Here is a 19828-nt window from a genome sequence, read left to right as displayed (position 1 = left end):
GGGGCGGGGGGGGAAAAAAAAAAAAAAAAAAAAGACGCCTGAAAGAATCAGAGGTAATAGTACCTGGAGCTCACACAGAACTGGAAACAGTACCTCTTCCCACCAGTCAGACTGGAAAAACCTCAGGATTCGTGGGGTAGAGACTTTAGAAAGGTCTTGCATCAAATGTGGAGAATAATTAGCCACAGACTGAGCTTTGCTCTAACCCTACCTAATCATCAGGGAAATGCAAATCAAAACCTCGGGGAGCTATCACCTCACATCTCTTAGGATGACTGTTATCAAAAGACAAGAGTTAACTAGTGTTGGTAAGGATGTGGAGAAAAGGGAACTGTTGTGCACTACTGGTGCAAATGTAAAGTGGTGCAGCCACTATAGAAAAAGAGTATGGAGGTTCCTCAAAAAATTAAAAATAGAACTATCATGCGATCCTTTATCTAAAGGAAACGAAAACACTAACTCAAAAGGATATATACACCCCTGTGTTCATTGCAGCATTATTTACAATAGCCAAGACATAGAAGCAACCTAAGTATCCATAGATGGATGAATGGATAAAGAATATGTGGTGTATAGATACAATGGAATATTATTCAGCCATAAAAAGGAAGAAAATCTTGCTATTTGCAACAACATGGATGGACCTTGAGGGCATTATACTAAATGAAATAAGTCAGACAGAGAAAGACAGTTACCATATGATCTCATTAATATGTGGAATCTAAAAACAGAGAACAAAAATCCTCCTAGCTACAAAGAACAGATTGGTGGTCACTAGAGGCTGGGAATGAGCAGTGTTGAAATGGGTGAAGGTGGTCAGAAGGCCTGGGGGTGTAATGTGCAGCATGATGGGTGTAGTTGATAACACAGCACTGTGTATCTGAAAGTTGCTAAGAGAGTAGATCTTAAAAGCTCTCGTTACAAGAAAAAAAATTTTAACTATGTGTGGTGATGGGTGTTGACTAGATTTATTGTGGTAATCATTTTGCAATATATACAAATATCAAAATATTATGTTATACACCTGAAATTGATATAGTGTCATATGGTAATTATATCTCAATATTTTTTTAATTAAGAAAAAGCAAGACCCAGAAGGGTCAAACAGTTTTCAAGTAACTTAACTATGTCCCAGAACAAACCTTAAGAATATTTATAGGAATATAAGAATATCCAGAACCCAAGAAATAAAAGTCACAATCTCTGGCAACTAAACAAAAATTTTCAGACATGCAAAGGAGCAAGAAAATATCAACGTATCACTTAAAGAATGAATCAATCAAAACCAACCCAGAACTGACACAGATTTTAGAATTAGCAGACAAGGACATTAAGCCATTATTATGACGAAAATAAACACGTGAAAAGATGCTCATTAGACCGCAGGGAAATGCAAGACAAAATCACATGAGATTCTACTTCACATTCAGTAGGAAGACTAGGATTAAAAAAAAGAAAAACAGATAATAACAAGCGTTGATGAGGATGTGGAGAAATTGGAACCCTCATACATTTCTGGTGGGAATGCAAAATGATGCAACTGCTTTGGAAAGTCTGGCAGTTCCCCAAAAGTTAAACATAGGGTTACTCTCACCCAGCAATTCCATTCATAGGCATATACTCAAGAAAATTTAAGACATATATCTATACAAAAACCTGTACACAAATATTTGTTGTAGCATTATTCACCATAGCCAAAATGTACAAACAACCCAAATGTCCATCAGCAGATGAATGGATAAACAAAATGTGGTATATCCATACAATGGAATATTATTTGTCAATGAAAAGAAAAGAAGTACTGATACACACTTACAGTATGGCTGAACCTTGAAAGTGTTATACTAAGTAAAATAAGTCAGACACAAAAGAGCAAATATGTGTGATTCCATTTATGTAAGGTACCTAGAATAGGCAAGTTCTTAGAGACAGAACGTATAATAGAGGTTACCAGGGGCTGGCAGGGGGAAGAAATGTAGCTATTGTATACTGAGTACAGTTTCTGTTTGGAATGATGAAAAAGTTCTGGAAATGAGTAGTGATGATGGTTGCACGACATTGTGAATGTACTTAATGACACTGGGTGGTACACTTATAAACGGTTAAGATGGTAAATTTTATATTATGTATATTTTACCACAATAAAAAAGCAAATAAATCTATTAAAATGTCACAATTTCACCTTTATTAATAATAATTTTAAAATTCATCTATTCTCATAGACCCTCATCACCATGTCTTCAGTCCCTAACCTTAACCTTTTCAAGGTCAGAGGATCTTGTCTTCCAGACTTTGTGAAGTCACTATGAAGACAGTTGTCCGTTACTGGGAAACTTTACATTTCCTTGCAGGAATCCATGAAAAGAGCCCCATTTCCCCATAACCTTCATGGCATAGGTAACATATACATCTCAGGTGGTGGAAATGTCTTGATTGTCCAGTTGGGTGTGCCTTATCATCACTTCTAGTTTCACCTGTGTTGTTTGGAGGAATAATGGATGAGGAAGAAGATATATTTCAATCCTCTGTCTCACATGGGCCACTTAAATATTTTTAATGATTAAATTCTTAAGAAAGAGGCCAGTCTCTTAGAGCATTAGCCAGTATTTTTGTTAAAAGAAGGAATTGTGGCATCAAGGACCATAGTCTTAATCTCATTTTTTGGTCTCAGTGCAAGGTATCTTTAGTCTAAGTGTGTCTTTAAAGATAGATATAGCTAGCAGCAAACAAGCTAGGTTACAGCTGTTTATCATTATTTGGCAGCTGGTAAACCTCAAATTTAGTTATTTTTTCAAGGAGGAAAGCAAAGAGTCAAATCAGACTTCAAAATGTCATCTAAATTAGCAGAGTGTACCCTGCCAGTCTCACACTCTCATCACTCTGTGATCTACTATGTGTGTTCCACATGGTATTTTTTTCTTCATAAGTGTGACCTAATCCTCACTGATACATCTCCCTCAAAGTTGCTGTCTCATTGATTTACATATTCCTTAGCCTCACTCAGAAAATACAGCATCTTGAAGTTCAATACCTGTCTTTCTCAATAAAGTGAAATTTAGTAACTGCAAAAATGAAGTCGTTTTTGTTGTCAGCGATGGTTACGTCAAGATTCATTTTTTTTTCCTATTAGAGTACTTGTAGTTCACAAGCATTTTCTCCACTTTCTTCATCCCCTAGTCAAGATTATCACAAAGGGGAGTTTGAGGCATTCCCCAAAGTAACTCTTGGTTTTACTTGTCTAATCCTTTCAATTTCCAAGGATTACTACATAGTTCCAGAACTTTGGGATTTGCCAAGCAAGTCAGTCTTCTTATACTGCTCTTTCCCACCTGGAGTCATCTGCCCCATGACAACCTCTTAATTCTCTTTGGTCATTTTCATATCAAGAAAGCCCAGTTTGGGGACTTCCCTGGTGGTCCAGCGGTTAAGACTCTGTGCTCCCAATGCAGGGGGCCCAGCTTCGATCCCTGGTCAGGGAACTAGATCCCACATGCATGCTGCAACTAAATATCCTGTGTGCTACAACTAAGACCCGGTGCAGCCAATTAAAAAAAAAAAAAAAAAAGCCCAAATTTTAATCCATGGTGAATTTGATGTTCAGAGTGGCTCATGAAGGAAAATACTTTCCTGCAATGTCTTCATAACAATTTAAGACCTCGAGGAATAATTATCAACCAAAACTCAGTCTGAGAAAACTAAGGAGGCAGGCAACATGGGCCAGAATGAACAGTTTCTTGTGTATAAAGAATATACATTTTGTGACTTGACGTTTCTTCAGGAATTGCTTTTGCTGTGATTTTTCTTTGAAACTTGTGGTATAATCAAGGGTTCTCCTTGATTCTTAGGGTTCTGCACCCTAAGTCAGCTTGGTTCTCCTGACTCCAGGGTTAATTCATTGCTTTAACCCATGTTTATCAGTTCATTGGGTATCTATGATACATTTCAGGCCTTCTGGTAGGGTCTTCAGCATGAAGAACCAGTCATGTATGAGATGTCATTCTTGCATTCAGGAAGCTTTCAGTCCACTTTGAGAGACAGACATATAAATAGATAAAAGGCTGTGCAATATGGAGAGGGTCATAATAAAATTTAAATTAAGTGCCTTGGGATCCCAGGTGAGAGAGTAACTTTGCTTAGGGAAGCTGGAGAAGCCTTTTATATAGACAGCAGAATTTGAGCTAGATCTGAAACAAGGAATAGAGGTTTTCCAAATAGAGAAGGTTAGAAGAAAAAACATTCTAGGCAGAGGAAAGAGTATATGCAAAGACTTGGAAGCATGAAAGAGCCCTGTGGTTTCTACGAATGTCACAAAGTTCAGTGAAGCTGGAAAACAGAGTATGAAGAGAACAAAAGATTAAGCTAGAGAAATAGGGTGTGTATCAGTTATCTGTTGCTGCATAACAAACCACCCCAAAACTTAGTGGCTTAACAGAACATTCATTTTATTTGCTCATGATGACATGGGGTTTTCTCAGCTAGAAGTGGTTCTTCTTCTACTGGTCTTACTTGGGATACTCATGTGGGTACAGTCATCTGTATATTAGATGGGAGGCAGCTTGTCTCTGAGTCACACGTTCCTGAGGTCTAACTGGGCTTCCTTACATGGCAACATCAGGTACTACGACAATGGAGGCAAACCTGTAAGAACCTGTAAGATGAAAGCAGAACCCCTTGAAGCCTAGGTTTGGAATTCACACATTGTTATTTCTACCACATTCTATTGGCCAAATTGATTCATGGCCAGCCGGGATTCCAAGGGTGGGAAAATAGATTCTACTTCCTGATGGGAGGAGCAGCAGAGTCACATTGCAAAGGGGTGTAAGAACAGGGAGGGGAGAGATGGTTGTGGCTGTCTTTGCAAACAATCTACCATAGGGTGGAGGCAGATTGTAAAGGCCTGCATACAAGGTAAACAGTTTGGAATTTATCTGAAGGGCAAAAGGAAGCTATCAGATCCTAGTTGTTTTGTTTTGTTTTGTTTTGTTTTGTTTTTAAACACTAAGGTAGTACGATTTTCTGCTCAGCACCCCTTATTTAAGGAACCATTCTTCTCCTACAATCCCCATGGTTATACTGCAGAAGCCATTATGTTAGTACAGTGGCCCACCTTTTGGTCGGTTGTTTGGATCAGGAGTGGGCCAATCAGAATCCTTCCTTCAGACTTTTTTTCTACTGAAAATGAGAGTTGGACGCTTGCCAGTACCTGAAGCTGTAAGATATAACCCTTGGGGAGTGCTAAGCGGCTACATAAAGAAAGCAGCTCTGTAGAGAGAAGCAGAGGTGAGAGGTGGAGCCCTGATGACCTCGAAATCCACTATTTCTGATATCCCTCTTTGCCAAGGCTTTTTCAAGTTTGGTCTCTCTCTTGCAACCCCACAAGTCCCAGCTAATACAAAGAGAAGTTAACACCTGCAAGTAGGGGGTTGCAAGTGACAGCGTAAAAATCTGAAACCAGATGAGTTTTGGGTGTCATGGTTATTGGGAAGTTATTTTAACTGGTTTTTACTGGTATGTAAGAAAACTATTGCTTTTTATATTTTGTATGCAGCTACCCTATTAGTTCTGATGGCTTTTCGACTGAATCTCTTGGAGTTTCCTGGACCAACAATTAGATTATCAGAAAACAATTATGTTTTGTCTTTTTCCTTTCCTATATGCATATATACATACATACGTGTGTGTGTGTGTGTAATTTCTTTTTCTTGTCTTACTTGGTTGGCCAGAATCTTCAGAGCATTGTTGTATAATAGCAATGATATTCATCATTCTCATCCTATTCCTGACTTCATGAAAAAGATTCTAATGTTTTCATCTTGGTGTAATTTTTTTAACATCTTTATTGGAGTATAATTGCTTTACAATGGTGTGTTAGTTTCTGCTTTATAACAAAGTGAATCAGCTATACATATACATATATCCCTATATCTCCTCCCTCTTGTGTTTCCCTCCCACCCTCCCTATCCCACCATTCTAGGTGGACACAAAGCACCAAGCTGATCTCCCTGTGCTATGCGGCTGCTTCCCACTAGCTATCTATTTTATATTTGGTAGTGTATATATGTCCATGCCACTCTCTCACTTTGTCCCAGCTTACCCTTCCCCTTCCCCATGTCCTCAAGTCCATTCTCTACATCTGCATCTTTATTCCCATCCTGCCCCTAGGTTCTTCAGAACCATTTTTTTTTTTTAGATTCCATATATATGTGTTAGCATATGGTATTTGTTTTTCTCTTTCTGACTTACTTCACTCTGTATGACAGACTCTAGGTCCATCCACCTCACTACAAATAACTCAATTTCGTTTCTTTTTATGGCTGAGTAATATTCCATTGTATATATGTGCCACATCTTCTTTATCCATTCATCTGTTGATGGACACTTAGGTTGCTTCCATGTCTTGGCTATTGTAAATAGAGCTGCAATGAATATTTTGGTACATGACTCTTTTTGAATTATGGTTTTCTCAGGGTATATGCCCAGTAGTGGGATTGCTGGGTCATATGGTAGTTCTATTTGTAGTTTTTTAAGGAACCTCCATACTGTTCTCCATAGTGGCTGTATCAATTTACATTCCCACCAACAGTGCAAGAGGGTTCCCTTTTCTCCACACCCTCTCCAGCATTTATTGTTTGTAGATTTTTTGATGATGGCCATTCTGACTGGTGTGAGGTGATACCTCATGGTAGTTTTGATTCATCTTGAGTGTAAGTTTTATAGTTCATGTCTGTAAAATAATCTTCGTTATAGTAAGAGGATATTTTTTCTTCCAGTCTAAATTTAATTTGCCTTTTGAAAATTTGAAGTGGATAGCATATTCTTTCAAATAATTTTTCAGTAATTATCAACTTCATATTATTTCTCCTTAATATATAAATAAGTCAATTATATTGAAGTATTTATTACTACCGAATCATCCTTACACTCTGATAATCCCTACTGGTCTCAATGTAGATTGCTTTCCTGCAGTCCTGAATTTGATAATATAGGCAGCCCTCATTTTGCTGGTACCATGTTAACTGCTACTTGTGCATATCAGAGCCATGCCTTTGCTTGCCTGGTTCTAACGTGTGTACATTTTGTTTTACATTGGTGCTGGGCAAAATGGAAATCACTAGTACTTTACTTAGGGGAGTTTACATTTATATTCATATACTTTTTTTTAACATCTTTATTGGAATATAATTGCTTTGTGATGGTGTGTTAGTTTCTGCTTTATAACAAAGTGAATCAGTTACACATATACATATATCCCCATATCTCCTCCCTCTTGCGTCTTTGGTATAATATCTATCATATTTGGATTAGAAAAAAAATGAAGAACGCTTATTTTTCCTGTGCACCAAAACTGTTTACATACAAAAGAAAAGCTGAATCAACTCCATAACGCCATCTCTTTATGAGTGACATACATCTTTGACAGTCATTTCATTCTCTTCTCTTGTTTGGGGCTCTTGAGATCTCTTACCTCTTATTGAACCAACTTTGGTAATTTATATTTTGCTAGAAAATTGTTCAGGTTATTTATATTTTCAAATTAATATGCATAAAGTTTATGATATTCTTTCATATTCTTTATTCATTTTCTGTAGTTATGGTCTTTCTCATTCCTAATATTGTTTATATGTATATTTCCTTTCCTCTTCTTTCTCTCTCTTTCTTTCTGCCATATTTGCTAGAAGTTTGTCAACTTTATAAGTCTTTTCAAAGATTCCATACTTTCATTTTTTATCTATACCAATTAATATCTTTTCTAGCTCATTAATTTGTTTTATTTTTATTGATTCACTCTATTTTTGAATTTGATTTACTTTTTCTAGTCTTTTGTGTTGAATAGCGTTCACTTATTTTTAATAAAGTTTCTAACAAAGGCATTTAAGACTGTGGTGTTATTGGAGTATATTTGGCAACACCTCATACATTTTGATATGTAATGTTTTCAGTTTGCCTCATTTTTAATCTATAATTCAGTTTTTATTTTCCTCTTTGACCCAAGGGCTATTAGAAGAATGAGTGTTACCTGTACAGTTTCTACTTTTAAAACATCTCTTATTGAGACTATCTTTTGTCCTAGAATGTGTACTCAACCTAAACTGACTATGAGTAAGGTCTGGTTTTATCTTTATGGCTCTCTCTTGAAAGTAAAGCTTTCTTACCCACCAACCTTCCTCCTCCTGCCATGCCTAAGTAAGGAGTACTCTCTAATTGTCAGTATAATCATTAAGTCTTTCATATCTTTTGAACAAATATTGACATTGAAGCCCTATCGATGGTTAAGTCAGAAATATTTCCAGACTTATTCAGATAAATTCAAGTGAAGAATCAAGGGGCATTAACTTGCTGTGCAAAATGGACATGTGAATCGTCTTTCCCTTCAGCACCAAGTACATGCAGAGATCAGGGAAATCAATGTCGGAATGATTCAGAGTTCGATAAGTTTAGTTCAGGAATTCTTCAAAGAGGATGGCTGAATTTTATTGAAGGGGAGGGAAGGAAATGATTTGCTAGAAAAGAGACGAAAGGGCTTTCCAGAGAGGAACAGCGAAAGTTACAAGGCCAATAATAAAAATAATTACATATATATATATATATATATACACACACATATATGTTGTGTGTATGTGTGTTACTATTTACAAACCCTTTCACATCCACTACTTTATTTAAGCATTACAATAATTCTTTGAGAAGGTATGATTATTATCTCCCGTCGTGTTTGCTTAGAACACTGAGGTTTAAAGGGACTAAGTGGAGCCCAGTGTGGAACCTAGATCTTCCAGCGTGAAATTCACTGTTTTTTCCACTATATCATGCTAAGAAGGCAGCCCTCTAGAGGGCTATCCAAAATACAGCCCCTAGTGAGGATCAGGAGAAGGAAGGAGGGGTCTGGCTACTTGGGTGTCCGCAAATGTGTAACCTCAGTGTTTGTCTCATTTGAGATCCCTGCAGTGAAGCTGAACGAGCTGCTCGAGAACTTTTATGTCACCGTTAAGAAGAGCGACGGCTCAGACTTCCTGGCCACGTCGCTGCACGCCATCCGCCGAGGCCTGGACCGCATCCTGAAGAATGCGGGCGTGGGCTTCTCCATCACCAGCAGCACCTTCAGCTCCTCCACCAAGAAGCTCAAGGAGAAGCTGTGGGTGCTGAGTAAGGCAGGGATGTCAGGTGCCCGTTCTCGCAACATCGTCTACTTCTCCCTCTCTGATGAGGAGGAGATGTGGCAGGCAGGGTGTCTGGGGGATGACAGCCCCATCACCCTTCTGTCCACCGTGGTCAAGTACAACAGCCAATACCTGAATATGCGGACGCTGCAGGAGCACGCTGATCTGATGTACGGTGACATCGAGCTGCTCAAAGACCCACAGAACCAGCCCTATTTTGCCCGGACAGACAGTGTCAAGCGGGAGAGTCGGAGTGGCTCCACTCGAGTGTGCCACGGGAAGATCTACCACGAGCATTCCAGGGGACACAAACAGTGCCCTTACTGCCTCCTCTACAAGTACATGTACATCCACCGACCACCCACCCAGATGGAGGCCAAGTCCCCTTTCTACCTTACCGCCAGGAAGGAGGCCACAGACATGGGCAGCGTGTGGTACGAGGAACAGAGGATGGGACTGAGGTCTCTTCGGGGAATTGTCCCGAACTTAGCCAAGAAGGTCAAGCTGGAAAACTGTGAGAACTTCACCTTCGTCTCATTTACTCAGGTCTCCAGGAGGCTTGGCTCCCACAGCTGCTGCCAGTGAGTCTCCCCTGGGTCCCAGCCACCACCCAACACACCCTGGCAGGCGGGCGCTCCCCCCGCAGCCAAGACCAGAGTTCTGAGGTGGCAGGGATGATCGTGATTTCATGGTCAGGCTGGTCCCTGTCAGTGGGACTTCCTATTTCTTTGACTTAGCGTTTGTTTTTTTAACTGAAAGTAGATGAATATTTAGGATGTTTTATCCAGATGTGTGTCACCTTTGTTAAATTATAGAGTCTAATGCACTGTATAAATTACTACATACACAAGAGTGAGGAAGTTCATTTTATCTAGTGCCTTTTTAGCACAGATTTTCTCAAAAAAAATAAAAGGGAGTGGGGAAGAAAACCGTTTAAGTAGTCATTAAAAAAAAAATCCCAGTAGCCTAGTAGCTTTAGAATGTTATAAACACGTTGTGGAATTACACTCACAGTGAGGAACTAGGAAGGGAGAGGCAGACATGTTAACTATTTCCAGGAGAAAAATGGCACCTGGCACTCCTCCTTATGTTTTGTTGATGGATAACTTGGTCCTGCAGAGCAAGCAGCCTTGGTTGATGGAAGGTCGTGGAGCTACGCTCAGTCATGCTGGTAGGAAAGTGGGGACTGCTCTCAGCCCTGGGAGGACTTGACCTTTGCATCAGTGGAGACAGTTTTATGAGAAAAGATTAATGCACCAAACGGTGTTTGTGAGAACAAGGTTTCCAATGAACTGGGTGGTTTGTACCACGAGGGAATTTCTAGTAGTAGAGAAAGTGTCTTGGAAAAGCGGTCTGCGATCAAAACGTGAAAAACCTCCTGAAGCAGAAGTGCCTACGTTTTCTTTCTCAGCGTCACGTGAAAGCTATTTTCGTTTGAACATTTTTTCGACGTTTTTTTTTTTCATCTGTTCCTTGTGTCATACAGTTGTTCCAGCATATAGCCCTGGACTGTAAAACAACTGAGAGTAATTTTCAGGCGTAACCAGGAGAATCCAACAGAACAAGCTGCAAAGAAAACAAATTCCAAAACATGTTTATTATAGAGTTTTGAAATATTTTTGTCAAAGTATGACTCTTTCAGCCACAAGAGATCTCATCATTTTAGGTTGGCACCAATGCTTGGGACACGAGGATGTAGGCAACCTACCAGGTAAGCAAACCCAGCAACAAGCACAGAGTTGAAAAATCAGACCATGATGATAGGTTATCAGTGCAGTTTGAAATCATTTCACTCAGGTGAGATTAAACCTGACCACTTGTCATTCAAACATTAACAGAATGTTATAATAACTGCTCTGAATAAGTGAAAAAGGAGCCCAAAGAGGACTGATTAATAATAATGATAATTTCTAGGGAATCTTTATTTTGTATTTGAGGAAAGACTGCTACAACTTCATACCATTTTGTTCCTGTGTATGTTTTCCAGTCCACAGTTGAAAGTCTAGTATACATTCATTTTGTAGGAGTCCTAAAATCAGCCCTATTTCTTTTTCAAAACATTATTTTAGTATTTATTTTAATTGTTTTAAAAAATCATTCACTGGTCATTGAAATATATAATACTTCCTTTACCAGAGAAGACTCAACCAATGCTGCCTTAAGGTTTAATGTTGTTCCCTTTTTAGTTCCTGCACATTTATTTCATTTACTAGTTGATCTTTCCTGAACATAGATTAACTTTGGCATGTCTCCATCTGTATATAAATAACAGGTAATATTTAATAAGCAGCGTTATGACTTGATATTGACAGTGTTCTGTTGTAGTTTCCTATAGGGATTTTAAGGTTTCGATTAAAAGAGACACAAAACACGAGGTACAGTTTCCTTTAGTGGGTGAACACCCAAAGGAAATCCTGTTTGAGGAAAGCACATGGTTGTTTTTCTTGTCAGTACTGCACTTAAACAGAAATATAACCTATGTGAACTACTGGGCAGGGCCTGCAGCTTAATTAATAAAACCTCCATTTTTATTTTAAATCGATTCAAGAAGAAATTGCCGTTAGATATCACTGGGATCTTTTCAGATTTTAACATTTCCAAAAGTAGCAATAACTGATCCAGAGGCTGTAATCTTTCTGTTGATAGTGGCTTTTTATCAGCTGAATAACAATCTCTGCCTCAGGTTTGTCGCTTATCACCTATTTGATGGACTTTCAACCCTCAGAGTTCTGAAGTGAATGATTATAATCAAAGCCAGGAGGTAGAATCTCCAGTGATACCTGATGGAAGGAAAGAATCGTATCTCAGCATCCTAAATGCCATTCGTTGCATGCCTCCCGTGCCACCCACTGTATAGGTACTTTGTCTGTTATATATTTGTGTGTAGATGTGTATGTGTGGATGTGCACACACTTTAAGTTTATATGTGATAACACCTAGTAAACCTGCTAATATGGTGAAGCACCTATCCATCTATATGGCTGTGTCCATGCTCAGAGGATCTGAAGGGGGGCAGAGTAGCTAGTTCTTGTTGGGCTTCAGAGCTAAGGCAGTTGTTCTGTCTTTTCGGCCAGCTGTAAACCATACCCCCTGGGGACTGCAGGGTTTTCTACTCTTGGCCTAAGCCAGGAGAAGGGAGATTCCCAAGAGAAGAAAGAGGGAGGTTAAGAGTTTTTTCTCTACTTACCTTTAGTGTTTTTTGTATTCAAAAGTGGGAATGAATACCGGGAACTTGCACATTCACCGAGGCTCAAGTGGCCGTGGCTCTGCCTCAGGAATGGTGGTGCTGTAGGTGTTATGGGACGACCCAGGGAGTCCTTTGGGTGAGCTCTTGCCCCCAGCACCTTCTGCACCTGCTCTAAAGGAAGCCCCGCTCGCCTGGTACCTCCTCCCCAGAATTTAGCCAGTCTCCCCTTGGAAGTTTATTCCAGCAGAGATGATGGGGGCATCAGCTTGAAGGGTATGATTCAATGAAGTATAAAGGCTTTAGCACAGCACCAGGCACATAGTATTATTTATGCAATAAATCTTAGTTATTTTAGTTTCAACCTTTGGTAAGAGTAATAATATTATTCACCTAATCTGCACTATACCACTTATTCCTTCCATTATGGAGATTCTCTCTCCTTTAAACTGTTAAACTTGAAGAGGAAAGCAAACCTGATAATGTGGTCACATTTATACCCATAAATTCTACCTCCAGCACCTCCAAGCCCTGATACCTCAGATATAAGCAAAAACAATTAAAGTATAGAGAAGCCCTGAGAGGCGTTAGGAGAAAGTTTTCCCATGGTTTAGTGTGTTTGCAAAGGGAAGTATTATGGGAAAACCTAACCAAAGTTGTGAAAGAAATGGTCTCCTCGGTCATGTGGCATTTCCCAGCTTTCCTTGGATTATATGCTGTATTAATCTGCCCTGACTGATAAATGTTTATAGAAATGTGAAACTCTGTTACTCTGATTTTTATTTTAATTCAACCTCATTAAAAGCATCGCACTATACCTACCCTATCAGCATGTTCATAGCCAGCTGTGGAGAAGATCTAGACAAAATAATCCTCCTGTAGAAGCGGAAGCCTCTGGCTATAGAAGGAAGATTACCAGGCTGGCAGCGCCTTCTCTACTCACTAGGTAAATGCTGGTCTCACTTTCCTCAGCTGTGACAGGAGATCATCGGAAAAGATCACCTCCAAAGTGAATAATGTTACATTTCTGCAGTTCCTCAAGGCCATGTAGTTAGGAAGTGGCAAAACTAGGAGGCAAAATTCCTAATTCCTCAAGATCATATACTGAATCTCCTAAGTGAGTGCTTCTCGCTATATTGGAACGCTTGCTTTAGGAATAACAATTTTCTTGAAATTTTAAGTTTGACAGCTCTTTAAATTACTTTGCTATCTCTATAGGCAGCAGAATGTTATTTTTCTCAGGTTAGGCTAACACTAACCACATTGTTACCATTTAAATAAACAAATATTTATGTTTAAATATTACTCATCAAACAAGCATCACTTTGTTGCTTTTGTTGAAATCTGGATTGCTAACAGTGGGTTCTTGAGCCAGTAACCAGTTAACTTTAGGCAGCAAGAAATGCAAACGATGAAGATCTCAAAGAAGAGTTACCTCATTTTCCCTCAGGCGCTCCAATTTAGTCTAAGTTAGGACCCATACATATTGAGAAACTGTTAACAAACAGCCCTGTACCGAAGAATGCATTAAAAGTTTCAAATTCACATATACCTTTAAATGCTTTTACTTTTGGGGTGAATTTTTAATGCTCTGTTTTAGGAGAAAAACATTCAGTTGTTTAGGCAAAGTTCTTAGGTAAAAATCTTTGTTGTGTTTTTCCATATAAATTATCACCTAAGCAAAAACAGGAGTGAAGGGAGAGGTTGGTGATGACCTAAGGCTGAACTCCCTTTCTGAGAGAAGAGGAGGCTGTGGGGAATGAAAAACTAGCTTATCTCTGGAAGTTCCTATGTGTTCTGTATCCATGTATCCTGACATCATAGGATTTCCCAAAACTCCTTTGAGGGAGGCTGCCCATCCTTCTGGCAAAGTTTGCCTATTTTGAGTACTTCTAGTTTTTTATAGCCCAAGAAATCCAGAGAGGTTCCCTGTGTTTTAACTGTTGATCAGAATCAGATTTTTATGCTCAATTAAAGTGCTTTATTGTTTATCTAATGCAGTTCATATGGAAATTAATAATTTCAGGAAATACTTATTAAGACCAAAAAGAAAAATCACTGGATTATATGTAGATGCATATTGCTTCCATTACTATTAAAAGCAATTAGATAGATCCCTCTCCCCCACCGAGAATGGGCTCCTAAATATTTTATGGTCAGAATAACTGATTTAATTAATTTACATTTAACTGTAGTTATTTTTACTGATTTGTTCAAATAAGTTTCTGGAAGATTCAGATTTGACTAACACTAACTGTGGTAAGTGCTTTCGCACAGCTTCCTCGTATTCTCATTTAATTCTCACAACAGCTCTGCAAGGTAGGTCTAATTATTCCCATTTTACTTACTGAGAAACCAAGGCTCAGAGAAGTTAAGTAAATTTCCCAAAGTCTCACAGAGCTAATAAGTTGGAGAACCTAAGTTTGAACCCAGGTCTTCTGACTCCAAATACAGTGCTCAATGCATTAAACTAAACTGCCTTCTTCAGGCCCAGAGAGGTCCATTTATCACAGAGCTTTTAAAAAATTAAACAGTTTCTATTTGTTTGGGAAATATTTCATTTCTCAAACCATACTGTGTCATACCTTATATGTACTCTCTTACTAATTCAATATATTGGTATAATTCAATAGTTCCTGGAAAGCCTGGTGGTTTTCTATGAATAAGTATAACATTTTCTGCCTACTGAGAACCTTCTGTGTTTATCCAATAAATAACTCATATTATCTGTTGTCTACCTTAAAGGGCAGATGTTCATGCCAGTTTATTCTAATAAAAGTCAAGTCGTTTACAAACTGCACCTGTTTTGAATGGGTATCATTGCTTAAAATGTAAAGGACTTCCTAGCCTACATCACAATTACATGCTCAGGGTTTTTGCTTTCACTTTTTAATTTTGATGTCAGAGGATTTTTATAATCTTTAGGCTAAAGCAACCTCATAGCAAAATATACTTATTTAGTCATTTGTTTTCTATTCTTTCCTTTATCAGGGCATGGGGATTTTTTTGTTTTGAGGCTTAAAAAATAAAAGGTTATAGGTAACTCTGAGACAGCCTAATCAAAATCCCCCATTTTACCAATAAGAAAATCGAAGCCCAGAGATATTAAAGGGCCCATCCAAGGTCAGCAAGACAATAAGTAGTAGATACAGGAGTAGAAAATTAATCCAGAATCTCTCCTCCATACCATAGCTGGAAGATTTGGATTTTAAAAAATTAATTAATGGCGCTGTCTGGCAGAAGGCCCCATTGACTTCCTGCCTTCCAAGAAAAACACTCATATAGACCCAGAAGAAGGCCACCTCTCAATTCTAGAATCTAGAAGGAATCAATACAATTTACAAGGCATTTGGAAGTAAAGTGAGACAAAACCTTTCAGGTTGTAGCTCACTGTTTTCTTTCGCTTTGCTTCATGAAACAGGTTCTGTGAAATAGAAAATCTGAAAGATATTTAATACTTGTTCTCATTAACCATGTCAGTCTCCTTACTCAGAGCTCTGGTGCCAGAAAAATAACTGGCTTATCCTTTCTCTTAACCAGATGCCACACTATAAAGTGAAAAGCTTCTCTAGCCCATCCTCTCTCCCATCTCCCCACCCACCTCCTCTTCATTCAGTCCAGCTCCAAGTTCTAGGGCTAAAATGTGAGCAGCAAGCAGAGAGGATCTGTTGGAGGCATAGTGCATTCTGAGAAAAACGCCCTTTAGGTGAGGACAAAAACAATAAATAAGCAAGTAGCAGAAAATGCAAATATTGTGATTTTTCATGTATGGTGTTGGATCAGAGATCCAGAAAACCAGACAATAGAAAGGAAAAGGATGCCACTTCAATAGAAAAGTGTTAAACTAGAAACTGGACATGGAAATATGTACATCTTCTTACCCTCAACCTGTGCATCCAAAAAAGGGATTTGACAAACACTCAAGTGGACAGATAGCAAAATGAAAGGCAAATACTGGGTTTGAGGAGAAAGGACCATTTAAGGATGAGTATAGAGAAAACAAATGCGGCATTAAAAAAAAAAAAATGTGACTGAATGAAGGAAAATGAACTACTTCCAGAACAGTTGAAAGTAGTCTACTGCAAGAAACAAGAAAATTTTAGGATTCTCTTTGTCATAATTGAAGGAACAGAAGAATTGCTTCTATGCAGCAATAGTATGTTATCTTAAAATGGGAATGGATTAAGAGAAAAAGGCAACGGAATAAAATGAAAAAGAAGATAAACTAGAAAGAAGGATTTCAAGGAAGCTAAAAACACAATAGCAGATTAAAATCCACATTGGAAGTAGAATAGAATAATACAGATGCTTATAAAAAACTCAGTGTGGGACTTCCCTGGCGGTCCAGTGGTTAAGACTCCGCGCTTCCACTTCAGGGGGCATGGGTTCGATCCCTGGTCAGGGAAGTAATCCCGCATGCTGCGGGATGTGGCCAAAAATATATATATATATCAGTGTGAAGGACAAATGAGATTTTCTTCCTATCATTCTTTCAAACGAAACAGGAGATGAAAATAGGGGAAAGATAATGGATTTGGAAGACAGAACATTAGCTAACATTACTGACATTTGCTTTCCTGATGGAAGGAGTATATTAAGAAAAATATCATTAGACTATAAAAATGAAATCTTTCCTGAACAAAACGAAAATCTGTGTATTTAGATTGAAAGGTCTCACTGCATTCCAGGCCAAAAAAACAGGTGAAAGAGACTTGTACCTAATCACCTCCTGGCAAAATTTTAAACTACCAAGGATAAAGAATGAAAAATCCTGTAGGCATTCAGTCAGACAGTAATAAGTTGCCTATCAGAAAACAAAAGAACATTCTGGCTCCAGACTTCTACTCTATAGCACCAAGTGCCAGGAAATGATAGGGAATTCTGAGGGGAAAAGTTGTGACTTTGGTATTTGATACACATTTTATGTGTAAAGATATGGAAAATATTTTTAGTTATGACAAGCATTGAAATAAACCATCTATGTACTATTCTTAAAAAGATAAATTATACTGCAACCTACAAAGCTTGGTTAAATTTTGTTGTTGTTGAATATATCATAATTTCAAGGGACTGTGGGGTGTCAGATCATTACCCACTGGAAGAAAGATGTATGCTTTTAAATAGATAATATGGCGAGAAGACAAAAATCTCCCAAAATGCCCAAAGTCCTCACTTAAAATGGGCTGAACTAATACAAGAAAATGTACCTAAAAACAACTGCCACCTCACAGCATTGTGTTTCTTTATTTTTATTACTGAAGTGATGCATAGTAAAAATAGAAAATTCAGATACTTTTTTCTACAAATAAAATTTAAATTGCTGTTTTCCCCACTACCATTTAAAACACTATCCTGAAAGAGTCCCTTGCTTCCAAGTGAGAAAAGGCAAGGGGTCCCCACATTCGTCCTGGTGTCTGATAGCCTAGACCAGAGCCTGTGGAGGCCATCCTGTGTGCTTCTCCACTCTTCCCAAACTCGGAACTAACAACAGGTGCAAAATTAGAAAATTACAGAAGATAAAATCTGTGTTTTAACAAGAGATCAGGAGAAATGAAACTTGTTTTAGAATACAAATGCCAGAAAAGTTCAGTTTCAACAGCAGGAAGCTGGCTGGGGGCAGTGAGGTGCTTTCCTTAGCTATACTTGAAGTTTTATGGAACTGTGTTTAAATTCAGATAGTAAGGGAATAAAAGCAGTAAAAACAAACAAACAAAAACACAAAAAAACCACTAAATTACTTCCTTCCAGGGTCTACAGTTATCAGTGTTAGAACTAAAGCTGGGTTGCTTTCTTTTGGTTTTCATTTGCTCGCACTGAACAGACTTGAAAACACACAGGAACACTGAGTGTCATTGGCCTTGCTCAGTTCCTTCCTGGTCATATAAAGGTTTTGTCTGTGCCCCAAGTGGTCATGACAATTTAAACTGGAAATTAAAATTTCAACAACACCAGCATGTTTACTTTAAATTTAGAAATGCAAAAGTGAATGGGTTGCTTTGCGTTTGCTTCGTTTTTTCCTTCTGAAGCATAGCAAACCTCTTGCAGATGGTAGGAGCCTCTTCTGGATAAGCTCCAATTATAACCTTTCCCAGGGTCTCCTCCTGCTTGGCTGTGACTAACAAAAGTCTGTTCACTTTAACTACTTAGACAAGAAACACGTTGCTTTTATTGAAATTTTTAATATTTTCTGTGTAGCCGTACGTTCCAAAAGATAGCAATAAAACTGTGTCCTGGTGTTTTCACTGTTCTGGATTTTTTTTAATGTAGAGGAGGCATCCATAATTTCTTAACACTGGAAACATCACTCTGAAGGACACAGGAAATGGTCAGTAACTTGAATTATTTTATTGTACCATTTTCAACTTTTTCTTTCTTCCTCCAGTGATGCCTGCACATGTACACACATGTATGTGCACGTGGGATCACCCGAGTGGGAAAGCACGTGTGGCATCAGTTTTCTGTCATAGAGCGTCAGGGTTTCTTGTTCATTTAGTCCAGCCCTCTAGTTGATAGTCCAGTAGTCTTAACAATTTGCAAGGTTCTGGGGGTTTTTTGTTTTGTTTTTTTTAAGTTGTTGGTGTGTTGTTTGGTTTGGTTTATGTACATGCAGCTTGCCTGTTTAACCCAGATTTTTGAAAATAAAGAAAATGTTAATGTATATTTTATGTCTGTTTTATTAAAATAACTGAGTAATTTTAACTTAATCAGCAGTATGTATGGTTTCTGAATTTTTTTATTTTAGCATCACATTCCTGGAAGTATGTTGTCCTTTGTATTTTGCAAAACGTAGGGACATTTTGAGCAGTTCTGTGCCTGTATTCTCTGCCTCTGAGCTAATGCTTCTGGTGAAATCAGTTCTGACTGACTCTCCCTCTGGTTCTCTGATGTAGATTTCTTCACTTGGCAGGCTGAGGGCCCATTTGGAAAGCTCTCATGGTGACTGTATATTGACCATTGTATACATGCCTCTAATGTTTTTCTGCTCTTTAAATTAGTATTTATGGCTTTTGGAGAGTGCATTTAATCCTAAAACCTTTTAAAGTTGAAATTTACTGTTCTATATATACAACAGCTAAAACCATTCCTAGGAAACAAGTTTCTGAAAAATACTTAAGAATGAGTGTAATGGTGGTAATGGTGAAAAGATGAGAGGTTTCATTCACAAATATTGACCCTAAAGCAAATTTAATCTCTTCTCATTGTTTTGCTTAGAGCAATGATTTTTAAAATCTTAGACTCCTGAACCAGTTAAAAAATGATGAGAGCTGTAGGTCATTTTCTCAAGAAGATGCGTATTTGCATGCAACATTACATACATAAACCCAAGTTTAAAAACTCCTGCACTAGATTTTTAAAAAATTAGTTGTCTTTTTGAGATCTATGCTAAAATATTTAAGAATCTTCTTCAAAATAATCCAGAGGGGTACAGAAGATGGAGGTGTAGATGGTATATAAATTGTTAAAGCAGATCAGTGGATACATGAGA

At 38.2% G+C, this 19828-nt stretch overlaps 1 protein-coding gene across 2 annotated transcripts in view; it reads left to right on the top strand.

Annotated features, from left to right (window-relative positions):
* KIAA1958 (KIAA1958 ortholog) overlaps positions 1-18994 on the top strand; it is a 170871-nt gene extending 151877 nt beyond the window's left edge. The window contains exon 5 of one of the 2 annotated variants that reach the window (XM_024757260.1): positions 8937-18994. In XM_024757260.1, coding sequence (XP_024613028.1) covers positions 8937-9743 — 807 coding nt within the window. In that variant the 3' untranslated portion in view covers positions 9744-18994. The remainder of the gene's footprint in view (positions 1-8936) is intronic. The other variant, XM_024757259.1, reaches the window with a different exon arrangement.
* Positions 18995-19828: the final 834 nt, after the last annotated feature.

Source organism: Neophocaena asiaeorientalis, unplaced genomic scaffold, assembly GCF_003031525.2.
Source record: "Neophocaena asiaeorientalis asiaeorientalis breed wild unplaced genomic scaffold, Neophocaena_asiaeorientalis_V1.1 scaffold432, whole genome shotgun sequence".
Lineage (NCBI taxonomy): Eukaryota > Metazoa > Chordata > Mammalia > Artiodactyla > Phocoenidae > Neophocaena > Neophocaena asiaeorientalis.
The sequence above is the reverse complement of the archived record's forward strand: the minus strand, read 5'-3'. Positions and strand labels throughout refer to the sequence as shown.